The sequence below is a fragment of the Cornus florida genome, unplaced genomic scaffold (genome assembly GCF_030987335.1).
Source record: "Cornus florida cultivar Cherokee Brave unplaced genomic scaffold, ASM3098733v1 CherokeeBrave_3.0.0_Hap2_Chr02, whole genome shotgun sequence".
Lineage (NCBI taxonomy): Eukaryota > Viridiplantae > Streptophyta > Magnoliopsida > Cornales > Cornaceae > Cornus > Cornus florida.
Window position 1 is genome coordinate 25,761,427 of NW_026775572.1, and position 17,191 is coordinate 25,778,617.

The 17,191-nt window shown below is 34.3% G+C and overlaps 1 protein-coding gene across 1 annotated transcript; it reads right to left on the bottom strand.

Annotated features, from left to right (window-relative positions):
- Nucleotides 1-1,413: 1,413 nt before the first annotated feature.
- LOC132294369 (ATP-dependent DNA helicase Q-like 4A) lies at nt 1,414-16,037 on the bottom strand. Its single transcript, XM_059792195.1, has 27 exons — nt 15,894-16,037; nt 14,379-14,476; nt 14,081-14,217; nt 13,817-13,990; nt 13,208-13,265; nt 11,719-12,141; nt 11,074-11,247; nt 10,853-10,983; nt 10,262-10,637; nt 10,052-10,183; nt 9,587-9,673; nt 9,317-9,444; nt 6,416-6,536; nt 6,176-6,327; nt 5,974-6,109; nt 5,298-5,421; nt 5,155-5,225; nt 4,963-5,031; nt 4,675-4,803; nt 4,427-4,585; nt 4,058-4,138; nt 3,809-3,970; nt 3,625-3,680; nt 2,570-2,702; nt 2,389-2,483; nt 2,069-2,146; nt 1,414-1,989 (listed from the first exon to the last, which is right to left on the bottom strand). The coding sequence occupies exons 3-27, from the start codon at nt 14,101-14,103 to the stop codon at nt 1,542-1,544; spliced, it is 3,720 nt and encodes a 1,239-aa protein (XP_059648178.1). The 5' UTR covers nt 14,104-14,217; nt 14,379-14,476; nt 15,894-16,037; the 3' UTR covers nt 1,414-1,541.
- Nucleotides 16,038-17,191: the final 1,154 nt, after the last annotated feature.

Sequence of the window (17,191 nt, forward strand, 5' to 3'; positions counted from 1 at the left end):
TTAAATCTCGATATAATATGTTACATGAATGTTATATTTTCGATATATATGTATTGCATAAATTTGTGTATTATTAGTGTTATATCACCTATTTAAAATGATCATGATCAACTAATATCTTTGTTATTATGATATACAAGTCAACTTTAGTAAATAATTAGTTTAAAGATACCTAGCACGAAAAATACTAACTAAATAAAGTAAATTTTCAAATTTTTCTTCAAATATTTTGGTAGCATATAGAAAGTTGCTGATATAGAAAAAATAAAATAAAAAATTTTTAAGACTCCATTTGTTTCGACGTAAAATATTTTTTTTTGAAAATATTTTTTTTTTTTTGGTAAAATATTCTATTATTTTTTTTTTTTCAGTGTTTAGCAAATGTCCCAGTCGAGGTTGAAGTAGAGTCCATCTGGTTAGGCGTGTAAAATAACTTCTAAAAATTGATAGATAAATTATTTTTGTTAAATTTTAATATTTTTTTTTTTCGTAAATATTTTACGATAACCAAACACCAAAAAATATATATATATTTTCTAAAAAATATTTTATATTCAAACAAATATAGCCTTAATAAGAAAGTTTTTACATAAATGAGTTTGGAGGAATGTCTTCAACAAAAATAAAATAATTAATTAAAATAAAATTTGGTAATCGTGCATTTCACAACTCCTTTTAAATAAAAAATTATTTATACATTTGGTGATAAAATTAAAGAAGTTATTTTACTAATAAAATTATTTTCATTTTACAATGTTATTCTCGTTTGATAAAGATAAATTTAAATTAAATCTTATAAAAATTAATAGTACTAAAAAAATCAACATCATCCTTCCAATCATCCCACCACGTGGCTCATTTATAAATAACTCATGAAAGATGGCGTCACTTTCGGAAATAGGAAATTAATGGCAAATTTCTGTTTTTATGATAATTCCAAATTAAAGTAAGACACATCAGTACGAAGGGAATGAACCTGGACTACTTTTATATCAATGTTCACAGGTACTTCTGGACCTCAAGTATAATATGATTTTTTTTAGCGGGGCAGTTGTCTTTCAAATCCAGCGAATTAGCGTCTACCCTAAATTTTAGAGTGATAGAGATTTCAACAACCTACATCTATTAATTTAAAATTTAATACTACTTACGTTTAAAATAAAATTTAAAAAAATCAGATATCTAAAGTGTTCGACGAAACACTATAACAAACCTACAAAAAAAAATAAATAAATAAATATTTACCCAGAAAAAAACATATAAAAAAAAGTAAATAGCGTACGTCTGTCTAAATAGTGCGTACTCTTAACATAAATCTTTAATAATTAAATCTATAAAAGCTATAAAACAAATATACATAACATGACACTAAAAAAATTGATGCCAAATTTGAAGAGAACGTATAAGATGCAATACTGTACAACATTTTCCATCTTCTAACATTGATAGAACCAAGATATTCCAAAAGCCAAAGAAAAATTGGCTAAAATTTTCTCTCTTACAAGGAACAGAAAATTAACAATCTGTCACGATAATTAAATCTACCCACTAAATTCATAGTCTTGGATCATATTAGGATCTCGATTACAGACTTGTTTTGCCGGTGTTGACCATGCCGGTAGAACTCGACCTGAATTATTCTGATTAACATTCAAACTTGAGCCATCATTTTCAACATCATAGTAGAAATCGTCAAAATCCAGATCAACATCTGCACATTGGTTGAAATAGTCTTGGTCCCTACAATCAATAGCCGCAGTACTTTTGTCCTGCTTTTTCAGCACCCTTTTTTTCGATCGACCGGTGCTTCGGGCGAAGTCTTCATCATCTTTTGGATTTGCATTTGAAACACTAACACTGTCTCTTCTCCTCTTCACTGAATCAGTACTGTCATTACTGCTGCTGCCTTTTTTGTCTGTGCCGTAGTACTCCGCCACCGTAGCTTTAATGGTTTCCAATACCCGATCTCCGTACTTGCTAACCTTTGCCCTGAATTAAGCCAAAATGTTCAGTAAAATGTTTTTTTTTCCCTGAGTAGATTATGATTTCAAAGGACTTTAAATCTTACTTGCCAATGCCGTTAATCTCCAGAAGTTCTTCTTTAGTTTTGGGAATTTTCTTGCTAATCTGCTGCAACGTTGCATTTCTAGTTCAACCAAAAACAGCAAGTTAAACGACGTTGTGTTCTTCAATCCATTATGCTCTTAGTGACTAATAATAAGGAAGAAATGACGAGAAACTGTAAATACTAAAGCATACACTCCTGCCCAAAATCTGTTCTTTTCCTTGCTCATTTTTCGCCAATACCAGATGGATCTTAAGAAAAATTATTGTTATTAAATAAGTGGATAAAGAATGCAACAGAGATGGAAATGCAAGTGGGCTCACCCAAATATGTGGTATGCCATGACCCCCTCCCCAGCTTCCTTAACAAGAACAGTTCGAAGCATTCGAAGAGAGGAATATAGTTTGGCTGACAGGTTCTGTACAAAAATGTATAAAGTTCTAACATTTACGGTAGTAATAAGAAGCAGCTAAGGAAGAGACAAACGAATATTTAGAAAAATACCAAGTCTACTTCAGATTGAGGTTGGAGAGGAGTGTCCATTTGTGGAGGACTAAGCTTCCCCGACATTAGTGAGCTTTTTGCTGGAGTTGCTTCAGATTTGCTCGGTTTAGATGCTTTAACGGAGGAAGGGAACCTGCAAGGTAAGTCATCTGCATCAGCATGGCAGTTGTGCATGTCAATTAAACCAAAAAGATCAACGATGGAATCCTAACGAATTTAAGGTTATTAATTGATTGATAGGATAACTTAAGTGGCATTAGGCCAGACAAGGTTGAACAAAAGTTCAATCACATTGGTATAGAGAAAGTGATTACTATTTTTTAGCAATAAAATATTACTTCATGAGTTCAAATAAATTCAATATCTTTTAGGAAAAATAAGACAATATGTAAGAAAAAAAACATCCCATGAAGCCCGTCCTTAATTAGAAAAGACCTTCAAACTATGATCACAAGGATTGCCAACAAAGAATCATGGGCGTGTTGATACAAATGTGAACTTCAGCATCACAAACCACCGAATCTTTAGTTTATTTAGTACACATTTGTATATTGAGACCGTAATAATAGCTTAAGTGAAGAATTGGCACAGCTATCTGGCCGTACACAGCGAAGATGCACTGTTACATTTTTCACATCATAATCAAAACACTTGGCTTGATAATTGAGAATTGATTGGATCGATAGTCAAGCAGTTTAAATCCATCAGTTGTGGCCAGTTGGACTTGGGATCAATCCAGATGGTTTTTGAGGTATAATTTTTTGGCAAGAAGTGAAACTCTCGAAATACATATAGATATAGATGTATATATAGAGTAGACGGTCAGATGCAGATCTCCAAAATCAACAGGCATACAACTGGATGTATCAGTGAAGTGCCTTGTTGAACATGCAACTCCAATAGATTTCCAACATATGCAGAATGCTGTCAGCAAGCATCTGACACACTCATAAGAAAATATCGCTCACGTATCGCAAGAATATAAGCTAAATCACATATTTTGGCAAACAAACAGCAGAACAGGAAAATTAGCAAGGATTTTCAAAAGACTGAACCTTAATTTAATTGTCTGACCACCGATGCGTAGATTGTAAGCCTTGGATTCATTCACCTGAAGACAAAAATTCAAAATGGTAATTCCGTATTACAATTCTGTGAACCAGTCATAGAGGATAAAAAAGAAATCTTCTACTATGACGAATCAACTATTGAAGGAATTAAAACAATAACAATTTCCACCTTTAATATTGATGACACAGATCCATAAAGATCACTTTTCTTTACATCCTCCGCAAGAAAATCTTCAGTAACAAGATGACGCAATATACGGGAGGCTTCACCCTTGGCTAGTCGTTTTCCAGCTCCGTGTAGGCTTACACTATCATGTCTATGTTTCTTGACCTAGGTTTTCAGATTAGCAAACAGAAGGTAAGGTTGATAAAAAGCAAGAACAAAGAAAGCAAACTACAAGTCACCATTAGGACTTACAAATTGGCTTAAGGAACCCCGGTAGACTTCCAAGATATGAGATGATGAAAACTGCTGCCCTGTTAACTTCACCAATTCAACCTATACAACAACAGAGTTTTAAAATAACTTTTGGGAACAACAGTGAAGGACTAAAATATATCTAAATGAACAACTGCGTGTACATTATTTAACATAGAAATAACATGAAAAGGGAACCAACAACCAATTAAGTGAGCATGCTTACAAACCACTATAAGGGTTGTAGCCTTGTGGTATCTCCTTTACCTTCTACAGTGGAAGGTCAAGGATTTGAGTCCCGTAACGGGACAAAAATGAGTGTGTTAGTCTCCATGGTATTAGAGGATATATAAATATATGTTTACAAACCAATTGCTTTGCAATGTCAGTGACATCCTTCTCAATAAAGCTTTTAATCTTAGAACAGTTGTCACATGTTTTTCTGCAGTTGCCAGAATCAAACTTTTCCCCAAAATGAACAAGCTGAAGGAGACGTCGACAATCAACATCATTTTCACAGTAACTGACCTGAAAGTAGTTCAATTCAGAAACCCACAACTAATTGAACCTAACTATGATGTCAACGACAACAACAATAGAAAGCTTATATAATTTACCATTCGTAGGAGATTTTCAGTATTTGTTTCCAGCACCCTCCCTGAATTTGCTGCATTCATACGATTATACCCAGAAACAAAAGGACTTTGCTCTGCAACTCCTTGACTAATCATATGCTTGACTCGAATCTGCAGAAGAGTAGAAGAGGAATATGCAAGCATAAAGAGGTGATTCAAGAAAAAGAAGAGATTGATATTGCACATTACCTACAATTGCAGTCTAAATCAGGATGTTAATTTCTAAACTTACAAGCAACAGAGAGAATTGGTTAAAATACCGTAACTTACATAATCACTATAACTGTAATACAACACACAAGATGAACGCTGGCCATCTCTACCAGCACGCCCACACTCCTGAAACATGAAGAAAAAGCTCTTAAATTAGGTTTGTCCAACACTATTGTGCCTCAACCATCACAAATCACTATCAAAAAGTGGTGGTGGTGGGGGAAAATCAATAAAAATTTCACAACTTACCTGATGGTAGCCTTCAATGGATTTTGGAAGAGAATGATGAATCACAAACCGAACATCTGGTTTATTGATACCTGAAATGACTATGTCAATATATTGGCTGTTATCAGTTTATAAAGGCAGCAACCAGTAGTAATCAATTATACCCATTCCAAATGCCACCGTTGCACATATTATATTGATCTCATCCTTGCTCCATTGTTTCTGAACAGAAGCACGTTGAGCAGGATCCATGCTACCATGGTAAAATGCTGCTCTGTGTCCGCATTCCTGAACAACGAATATACTATCATAAGTAGTAACAAAAGATATCACTCATCTCTCAAAGAGAGATTTCATTTAAACAATATACCCATTTTTGATGGTTAAACTACTATCTATTCTATCATCACACTTCCGAGCTATGTTTCAATTGTTCAGCAACCTTGCTCATAACTACAAGCTAAGAGATACGATCCAAAAGACAGGAAATCAAATAAATTTTATCAATTGTGGAAGTCTGGCAGATGTTAAAATAATCTTAAATGACCACCCACTCACAGATATAAACTGAACAGATGATCCATTTTTGAGAAAATAAAGAAAAGAAAATTAAGTCAACAATTATTTAACTTGCCTTTAAAAAATTAGAAATACTTCATTTTGTACACGTTATCATAATGTACTAAACCCTCCCTCAAAAAAAAAAAAAAAAAAAAAAAAAGAAAAAGAAAAGAAAGAAAGAAGGAAAAGCAACCACAAGAAAGAGATGAACCTGTACTAATCAACAAAAGAAAAAAAATAAAAATAAAAAGAAAGAAAGGAAGGAAGAAAGGGATGAACCTGTAACTTTTCAGCAACTTTTTCACAGTCCATTCTAGAAAGACAATAAATAATTCCGCATTCATCAAAATGATTTTCTTTAATGAAGTTGTCAATATCGTCCACACATTTTTTGGTCTTGGGGATAACAGAATACCTGCAATATTCACAAAGTGAGGTCATTTCAACTTCCATTAACAATATATGTCTATTCAACACTCACCATAAATTTGGACGGTTGAAACTTTGACGAAAAATAATGCAGTTAACAAGACCAAGAGCCTGCACAACATCTTCTTTGACACTGGCTGTGGCAGTAGCAGTCAAAGCCAAAACTGGCGTATTTGGAAACTTCTGTTTTAAAATACCAAGGCCCTGAAGATGGTAGAACTAAGTGGTTTAACATCAACTAATAGATATATTATCCACAGCACAGAGTGTAATGGTTTTGGTAGGGCACAACCTGATAATCTGGTCTAAAATCGTGTCCCCATTGGCTTACACAATGAGCTTCATCAATAACAATCCTAGCGAGAGATTCACGAGCATGTAGGCTCTCCAATTGTCGCAACAGAAAATCGCTTCTGCATTCAAGTAGTGGTCATTAAGACATTTAGAACCAGATAGAAGTTATAAAATGAGCAATATATTCCACAAGCACATAACTAATTCATCTTTATAGAGTTGGTCCTTGGTAGTCAACCTAAAAGATCTCATCATTCTCCATAATATTTTGCATTTGGTTCAAATTATCTTTCATCCACATTGTTACGACAAACGCAGCGAACCAAGAACAAATCACGAAACGACAGAAAAAATAAACACGCCACACAAAGAACACAAAGATTTAGCATGGTTCGGCACAAGTTGTGCCTACATCTACAGTGAAGATCCGTGATTTCACTATGCAAAAAAAAGGAGATTACAAGTTTCAGCCCACCAAACCCTAGTTCTTCCTCTCTATCTTTCTCTCCGATTTACAGTATTCTCTCTAATCCCACTCCAAACCCTAAACGACCTTATATATCAGGCTACAAGAGAGTACCAAACAGGGTCCACAATCCGCAAGCAAAAAAAGCTCAATCATCAGGTCGTCAGGAAGATTTTGACCCGAAACCAAATTCGGGCCACAGCATCACACACATTAACCAAAGGGATAAAGCACAAAAATCTTGAATGACATTCATTCCAAAGCACAGTTGCATGAATGTGCTTCCTCTTTGCTTGAAGTTATATTTCAAAAGTAGTTCAAGAAGTTATTAATTTTCAGAAGATCGCTAATAGTTATGGAGTAGGTAAATCACATGAATAACAATTTTATGGATAAAATAACTGATAGGAATTCAACTAACAAAATAAGTTCGATCAACAGTAGGCTCAGCTTAACCAAGTTTATGAACCGTTAAGGGAGCCTTGACAAATTTAGGAATCAAAGAGAAAATTGCTTTGAAAACACTTCAAAATGTTAACAAGCAATATAAACCAAATGAGGTGTGGTTAAAAAAGGGCAAGCTTCTTGATTATGTTGTCATCATTAATTTGCATTATTATGGTAAAAGGCTAGGACCATCATATAGAGATCAATGTTAGACTAGACTGGTTAGCAGACTCTAATAGGCTTGTAAAAAAGCTCAAGCTGGACAACGCGTGTGACTATAAGAACCAGCTCAAACATGCCAGTTAAGCTGAAATCAAGCTCAGTTCAGAATTCAGATCCAAAGAAGCCTAACCTAAAGAAACCAATGTTTGGCTTGGCTAGGCTCATTTGCTCCTATAGAGTTAGATGCCTCAGCATAATGATGCAAGTTGTTACTTTTAATGTATGTCGAGGAAGAAAGTGAACCCGTATATCCGCTAATTCCATAACTTGATAAAATGTCCAAATTTGTGGAAAATGAGTAGAAGAGTTCGAATGTTGTCAATCTTGTCCAACTATTCCCAATTTAAAACATGAATAGAACATGATCTAACTGATATAATGGGAATATTCAGTCATACAACCCGTGATTTTCAACTTTTAACCAAACACTAGAAATCTTTTGAAGAACCCCCGATGAAATTTAGAAAATTTTACCTTGTGTGCAGCATTGCTTGGAACAAACCTAGCCTCTTATTAAAATAAAGCCCCTGGCGGGGAAACTAGAAATCAAGATTTTAGGGAATGTAATAGAATGGACTATATAAAATTAGAATCATGATCGTGCTTCTTTTAATGTATGATTAGAAAATAACTACAGTAAAAATGGTTCCCTTTACACAATAAAATCTTTTTTTGTTTATAAGTAAACTTTAATAAAGAAAGCGCTCAGAAGGGGAGCGAAACCCAAAGACAAACACAAAGACAAACAAAAGGCAAAAAAGAGCCTCAAGCCTTCAAAGAGGCCAAAAAAAACAACAATCTCCTCTATAGATCTATAATCTCTCCCTAAAACCCAACAAAAAGGGTGGAAATAATAGAAAACTTAAGCATAGAAGAAGGCTTCTCCTTTCCATCGAAATAGCGCCGATTCCTCTCGAGCCAAATACACCACCAAATACAAAGAGGAGCAGCCCTCCAAGCATCCTCATCCTTTACACAATAAAATCTCAAAAAGGATCCGCATCCTCATCTGTATAGTTAGAAGCATTCTTGGCCAACTCAATGCAAGGCATTTAAAAAGCACCATGTGTCTCATAACTTCCTTTATAAGGCTTTTATAATGCATTCCTAGGCCAATTATTTATAAGGAACTCATTGTGTAACCTAACCTTCCTTGATCTGTGGCAGTGTGAATGACGTCAGCAACGCACTCCTCGCACGTATGATTTAAAAGCATATTCTGGTAAAACAACTCCTTCTAACAGAAGAGCCAGCACAAAGTGTAAAATGGGAAATATAATAGAATAGCCACTTTCTGGTACGCCCTCAAGTTAACTTAACATTATCAGTGATACCTGGTTTCAAAAGTAATCATAATTTCGTCTTAGAAAGAATAAAAAACAAGGAAAAATATTCTAACATGAAAACTTTCATCTTGTATTAATTTATTATTAGGCAACAAAAGTTGAAACCCTAGTCCATCTTTGCAGCACCCTCAAATGATGGGAACCAACACTAGGTAAAGAAAATATAATTAAATAAAACAAAAATCAAATTCTTGACCCAACTGCCAACCTCCCTTAGATGCCATGTCAATAATTTAAATACTATGTTACAATAGCTTTGGCTCAATTTGCAGTAACTCATGAGTCATTTATCTCTATGACAATGTTTGACAACATACTTGTCCAAATCTGTTCTCTTAATAACTTTAAAGCGATTTGAACCAGAAGTGCTGCCATGATTTGTGGGTGAATATCATAAACTGAGAAACGAAACACTCACTTAGCAACTTTCTCTGGTGTGACATATAATAGCTTGTATTTACAATAATCGGAACTAAGCTCTCTAAGAATCTCCTGTTGCTCAGTCCACTCCATGCTGGCACTTAAATAAGCAGCGGGTATGTTTGCCTATAGGGTAGAAAAAAAAAAATAACGAGTGAAGTTATATAATACATGCCTATGAAATTAAGGTAAAAATAAAGTTATCCGAAGAAGAAAAAAAGTATAGTAAATTTTTCTAAACGGATATCAATAATGTAACAAAAGTCACCTGCAATAGATGCATTATCTGATCTTGGATCAATGAAACAAGAGGTGAAATTACCAAAGTTATTCCTGGACAAATCAGAGCAGGGAGCTGCAAGAAAACAGTATTAAAAACATGTCCAATCCAAGTCCAATTTAGAAGTTACTGCAAAAATTCTAATATCCTAGAAAAGCGGAAGGAACTCTAAAATATGCACACACAAAATACCAGCCACTAAGCACAAAAATTTTGCATCACAAACTTTCGCAACATTGAACAAAGATAATTCACTTCACCAAAATCCGACCTGGAATGGTACGCCAACCAATTCGGAAAGACATTAAGTGCATATTATCATTTCATTGAAATGGAGAAACCGTGAATAGAAAGTGAAACATAAATCCACATTTATTATCACAATCTGATTATAGATTTTTAGCATTACCAGGCTAAGTATCTCATGGTGAGGATTAAATCAAAATATTTTACCTGATATGTCAGGCTTTTCCCTCCTCCAGTTGGCATTAGAACAAAAACATCGTATCCACTCATTGTTGCATTAATAACCTCTCTTTGGTTGGGTCGAAAGGAGTGATTTCCAAACACTTTCTTGTTATTGGCCTGGGGAAGGACCAATTCACATGAATCAGAACGAAATATATGGAAAATTGAATCTTTTACATTACTATGTATACACACCTCCAGCTTCTTTGTCCAAGGGAAATCCCAGCTACTCCACTTTAAGTCGTTTGAGCCTTCAGTATAATTGACTTGAACATTCTTTGGGACATACGGTTCCCTCTCCACAGGGCCCAATGAAGCACCAAACCTATCAACAGAAGAGAATGAATATGATGATGAATTCCACTTATCACAGCCATTGTGGTCATCATGTAAGTGAACCGGGGCATCAAAACTGGGGCCGGTCCTGAATGCAACTGTTTGTGGGGTCTCATATTGAAATGCTCTAGGAGTGGCAGTGGATGCAGAAAAATGTGACTTTTGTCTCTCCTCATCGCCTGATATAGTACGAAGATGTTTCTCTAGGAGTTGAATTTCTGAATTCAACCGCAACCTAACACAAGAAGTGCAAACAAGTGTGTGAGAAAAAATCTAAAAGTTTCAAAGTAACAATGGAAAGAACAAGGTGCACACAATACAAAAATAGGAGTGCTTAGTGGCGCTCAGGAATCCTATATTCCTTTTTCTTTGTTTGTTTTCCTTGCCTTCAAATCAATCTGGTCTTTCTCGACATTATGAAAAGATTACGGAAATGGGAGAGAGCCGAACCTATCTTGACGAAGCTTCCCAATGTGATCTGGACTAAGGTCAGTAATATTGTCGAGAAGTTCATTAGATATGGCAATTAGCATGTCCTTCATATCTTGTAAATGATTTGCAGCTTCTGCGCAAAGTCCTAGCTATACCAATTTCAGGAATAAAGATTAAGAACCAATAGAACATTGAAATGGCATCAAGATAGAACAGAGTGAAAACTGATTGTAGAATACCTTTGAGCCATGACTACAGGTCGAGCACAATTCTGGTGGCAAACATGTCTCCTCGTGCCTTGCAACATTATTTTTACTTACAGTTGGGGTAATAGGTGGAAACTTCAAAATTGACGGTGGAGGTGTGCAAGTTGATTGGAAGTGCTCCATAACTATTTGGTCCACATCAAGGTTCTGCAAACCGAACTAATAGATGAGAAGCATAAAACTATTCACCAAACTCAACATTTCATACACAAATAACACCATATATATGTACTAAGTTGAACAAAGGCACAGTTTATAATTCAAAATTTTGACTTTACCCCAAAATTGGTCAAGTAAACCCATTTAATTGAACCGACCGGAAGAATCTTGACTTGTTTTACTAAGAAGAATATGATATGACCGTACTAACCAAATGATGTATTTTATGCATTTTTCACAAGTCATAATAATATTAGCTCAGTCTAACAAGATCAAGTTTTGAGCTACCATTCATAACAATGTTGACATAGTCCAAGCTGCACCAAGTCGGCTTGATTTGGTTAATTCCATATGCAACAGAAACTTAACCAGAATGAAGTCAACTTGACTGAACTTGGTAGAATCAAGTAAAAGAAATTTCAATTTGGCTCCCGGTGTTGTAAATTGTGATAGTGATACCTCGAGTATGTCGTCATCATCAATGCCCCCAGGAGTAGTGTCTTCAGACCCTTTCATTTGGCTTGAATGCACGGTGTGATTGCTGGATAATGCACTCTTGAATTGTATACGAGAATTATTGAGCATTAATGTGCAGCCCTCGTTTTTCTCACTTCCAGCTGTAGCCACATGACTGCTGCCTAGTGGAAAAGAAGTGCCCACAAAATTCATGGATTCACCAATTCTGGCGTTAGTTTTGGTGAAATTCTGATGTGTTCGAATATGTCCTGAAATATTATTGTTCACACCAGATGCACACTGTTGAGTAGTTCTTCTGACATCTTGAAATGAATTAGAACTAACATCCTTAACTAGTGGTGCAGTTTTCCCAGGTTTTATATAGTTCCTGCCAGACAAGCGAAGGCTAGAAAGAACTTGCCAAGCCTGCCAAAAGGTTACAATTCAAATTTAAACACCATACTATAAAAAATAATAATTATAACATCAACAACAACAATAAACTTTCTTTAAATTTTATGACTTAGGAAGAAAAAAAGAAAGGTTAAAATGATTAGGCAAAGATTTGTTTAACTTGGGAAATAACTAAGCCCGCACATATAGAACCTAGATTCAAGGAATAAAGGGGCGAGCAAGTGGAGAGAACAAAGAAAGGACAACAAATCCACTAAGCGGAAGCAGACAAAAATTGTATTGACAAAAAATGGTAATACAAGCCATGGTGCCCTGATCACTAAGCAGGACATTCAGCCAACATTTGGTAGGAGGGATGGAACAAGCTTCCATTGTTTAATAGAAGAGACATGATTAGTAGTAGGGAGAAGAAGAGTGAAAGGATAGGAAGAGAGGTGAGACATCCCTCCAGGCCCACCATTTTGCTTCCGTCCAAAAGTGGGTGGAAGAGGAGAGAGAGAAAGTGAAATTTGTTAAATAAAATTGAAATGACATACTAACCTCATTTAAATGTATTAAATTAGTCTAATGATAAAATGATAAATTTCCTTCCCTTCCACCCAACCAAACAAAAGGATGGATGCTTAGACTCTGTTCCCTAGGGATGCCTCACCATCCCTCCTCCTCTCCCATACGTCCATCTTCTCAATTCTCCCACCAAACGGGGCATTCATCATTATCATACTTGCCTTAATCCCATGTGAAAGGGGTCGGCCACATGAATTCTCTTTTTCAACTCTTTTCTATTACAAGTTTTATCATATTATATTTAACTTCTTAAAATCATTTCTAGTATTTCATCACATGTTAACTGTAATCAGCCTCTCTACCTTTTGCATTCTATGCAAACTAATCTTCCTGTTCTTACAGGTACATCAACAGGTCTTCGTTGTATATTTCCATACCACCTAATTCTACTTTCTCTTATTTCATCATTGATTGGTGTCACTATTAATTTCTCTCTCATACTTTGATTAGTAATTGTAACCAATCACTTATAAACTTAATTCTAAAAATTCATGTCTAATAGTTTTATTACCTTTTCAGTTTGTGCACTCTGCGCTCTGTTGACATTCCGAACATGACTAGCCATTGACCTGAAATTATGAAGAGAAGCAATATAATAAAGTAAGGACACAGCGAAGTGCAAATGTTGACCTACTTGGATATAATATAATTACAATCAATATGCATGTCTAAGCAGAAAATTAATACTTAAAACTTAAGGCGTGGTGTTGTATATATAAGATAGACAAAACAAAGGCAATCATTATAGGCCTTCAATTCTTGGAGATAAACACAAATGCAGGAATCTATAAAATTGGCTTTAAATAAGATAAAATTGACCTACCAGATATAAATTAACTTAAATTACTTGAATAAATGAATATCCTAGTATGGACAATCTTTACCCTTGCCATAAGGATGAAATTGTACAAAGATAAAAATGGTTGAAAAATAAATATTTTTTGCATATAAAATTATCTTCTCTAACAACTAAAAGTTCTGTGCCAGATTTCCTTGATTGAAATTTTGCAAATATCCAAAAAAGTATTAAGCAGGCATTTTCTGCGAAAGAGATATACACTTTTAACCAAAAGAGAAATGTCAAAACTAATGCATATTAAAAACTAATAAAGTAACATACCTTGCACCTATAGCTTCTTCAGTACAAGGTTTTTGTGTTGACAAGGAGAAAAGAAAATTTGAACTCAAGAACTTATTTTGGCTCGCGAAATTATCATGGGCATTAGCATGTTGCACCCAATTAACTTTAGGAGATCTGTCAATACATTTAGAACCTCCAAGTGAATTGTTTCCACTGCATTTAAGCCACGCAAAAATGAAACTATCAAGATAACTAAAATAAACAAGAAAGAAATAAAAACAAAAAAACAGTCATTATTCTTGCCTCATGTGCTTTTCCTTGGCCATTAGTTAAACATTATTGCCTACTGCCACCAATAGCCCCTTGCCATAAAAATCACATTAACAAGCAAAAAGCTGGCAAACAATATCCCCCTAAATGCCACACTGGAATAGAAAATCCTACAAAAAGAAAAAGCAATTGGAGACCATGAGTTATTAGGAAAGCTTAAAAGTGAAAGAGTAGGACACAAACAATTAACTGTTCAATGTAGGAAACTAAAAAGAAATGAAGAAAAAATATATATACATTTAGGTCTATAGAAAATAGTATTTGTTCTTGCCTTGAATAACATTCCTTAGTCATTGGTGGAGATGTTGACCTGGTAAGAGTGGTGAATGGTGATTCTCTTGCTCAAAAACCATGCCCGTGTACAAAAAACTGCAATTGAAATTCAGTGTCATTAAAACTAAAGGAGAAAGGTGTTGTGTGCCATAATTAAGAGTAGTTCAAGAAAGAATAAAAAAATCAAGCACTAGTATCAAGAAGTAATGTTGCGATAAATATGCAGTAGATGAGTGCTGAAACTAGGTTGAGCCCTATATGTGTGGCTATCTTGCTTCTTGTCTACATGCGTGCAGCCACAAGTCTATCAAACAGAACACTTCGTGAGTAAAAATTAGTTAGGCAGCTCAAGGAGCATGGCACGCATCACTATTGGTGCAGTTACTCATAAAATGAAGCATTTTACTGTTGTCAGTAAGTTACTCCTGGTCCCTCCAAATTTGATTATCATGCGCCACTACTTCAAGATCATATTTGAAGTCATCTCATCAAAGGCCCCACTACTTCAAGATTCGAATATGTTAACCTATATTGCAAGCATTAGTATCAGTGAGATTCTTCTCATCTGGGTTGCACAGCAGTTGATATGGTCCCAACCACAATTCAAGGCAACCAATTAGACATGCAAAAAGATATTTTTGTTATTCTATTGTTCTCATCTGGGTCACTTGACTATTTTGTTTAATGAGACTCGCTCATCTGGAGCATAAAAATAAAAATTTTATTATTGTTGTTGTTGTTGAGTTGTTAAAATTTGCAACAAACCTGGTCAATTTTCTGAAGCTGTAAAGAGATAGATGCATATAGCAGGCTGCAGACACAGGGAGATGCTTTACAAAGGTTAAAAAAATATTCCTATGAGTTTTAAGGAGCAATCAAAGTATGAAAATAGGTAAAATTAGTTTTAGAAAACAGCCCAAAATACTTATTTTTTATAATAGGAGCCAAAGGAAATGTACTTCCCAGCTATTAAAAAAAAAGGGCAGTTTAATGCCCAAAAAATCTGTCCTCGTGAACCCATCCAACCCCAACTTTTGAAATTAAAACTTAGCATCAGCATAGAGGTCGACCCATTGCAATTAAGATTCAAAATTTGCCACCTCCTTTCAACACTTCACACATTACCCAATGAAATCTTTCAAATGTATACAGACATACACATATAATACACTAGTTATAGCTGAAGATATGTAATAGGAATCGGTCAATAAAATCAGATTAATTAAACCATGAGGTCTCAATGGCATTTACAGAGGCGAGAATTAGATGAAACCCTATTAATGGTATCTAAATTTTGAAATGAAAATGCGAATATATATATACACACACACACACACACATATGTATTAGGGCACTGGATTGAAACATTCAGATAATTTACACAGTACCAAGTATGATTATGCGAGTCTAGACGAGAGCGATATAACTATAAACAAGGATCTGAGTTCATGAAAATGACAATTGAAATTTTAAAATTTTGAGAAAATAAAAGAAATACGTGGAAATGACTGACCGTTGAGGATACGGATTCGACCGTCACTCGCGAGTGATCTCCGAGGATAAGTGCTCTGTGCAATTGGTTTGCTGGTGGTCGCCGATAGAAAGAGAAAGTGCAAGTTCTAGAGAGATAGATAGCGGGGGAGAGGGCGGTCTTCAAAAATTATTGCGCGTTGCCATTGGCGGGATAATTCTGCAGATTTAGGGCTTGCCATTTCCAACCCGGCCCGTTTAGCCAAACATGGTAGATTAGGGTCGGGCTTTTCATTTTGATTCAATTTTTTATGAACTACGGTTAGTGAGTCTCAAAAAAATAGAAAATAATTTTGTTTTCTTGAGTGATTAACAAAAAAAAAACAAAAATAACATTTATTGTTATCACAATTTTGAAAGCAAAAAACAATAACAATATTTAATAATATATATTTGTTATTGTAATAGCCCCTTTTTATAATCTAAGACACATAGAAAATAAATTTAAATTATTCAAAAACGAAAGAAAAAAAGTAAAAATTAATCCACCTTGATTGAATAACGAATTAATCATCCCAATAAAAATAAAAAATTAGGAGAAAGAAGATAAAATGAAGTGTACAACATATAAATATCTATGTAACCCATTTATATATGTGTATGTGCGGGCACTTGTGACATCTAAAGAATATAACTATAGAGAAAATATGTGATTAACTATCATTAAAACTGTATATATAAGATAAAAAAATTCAGGATCAACACACTTCATAAAATGAAAAGACAATGATAAACTTGTGTTTTAATGTTTATTAAGAATGTTTAATGTTTAAAAATTATTTAACTGATCATTAAAAATGTATATAATAAAGATGCTATTGACATTTATATAAAAATGTACAAGTGGCAGGAAAAAAAATATATTATTTATATAAAAATGTACAAGTTTTAAAAAGATTGTCAATACATTTTTTTCATTTATTCAACGGTGATGTCAAATTGTCAATGACGGATCAGAATCCTGTACATGATATGGTGCACCAAAATGACTTGTTTTTTTATGCACATGGCCATTCATGGAATCAGGATCCCTATCTATTTATGAAAAATTATTAAATAATTCTAGATTATTATATTTGGTGGATTAATTGAATTCAAATTTTTCTATTAAGAAATTGACTTCACAAAAATGTATTATTATATTACAAAATATATTTAAAAAACCAGTCTCCATTATTAAACATCCATCAAGGCATAGAGTCCAACACACCAAAATTATGTTGTTTTGATACAAAGGCACATAGTCCAACGCATGCCCCATATTATGATTCCATACAGCCC

What these genes read in the sequence shown, in the direction of transcription:
- LOC132294369 (XM_059792195.1), bottom strand. Translation starts at nt 14,103, where the DNA reads ATGGCCAAGGAAAAGCACATGAG. An exon ending in CTGTGTCATCAATATTAAAG is followed by an intron (nt 3,681 to 3,808) that starts GTGGAAATTGTT and finishes TTTTGTCTTCAG; the next exon opens with GTGAATGAATCCAAGGCTTA. An exon ending in ATGGCATACCACATATTTGG is followed by an intron (nt 2,147 to 2,388) that starts GTGAGCCCACTT and finishes TGGTTGAACTAG; the next exon opens with AAATGCAACGTTGCAGCAGA.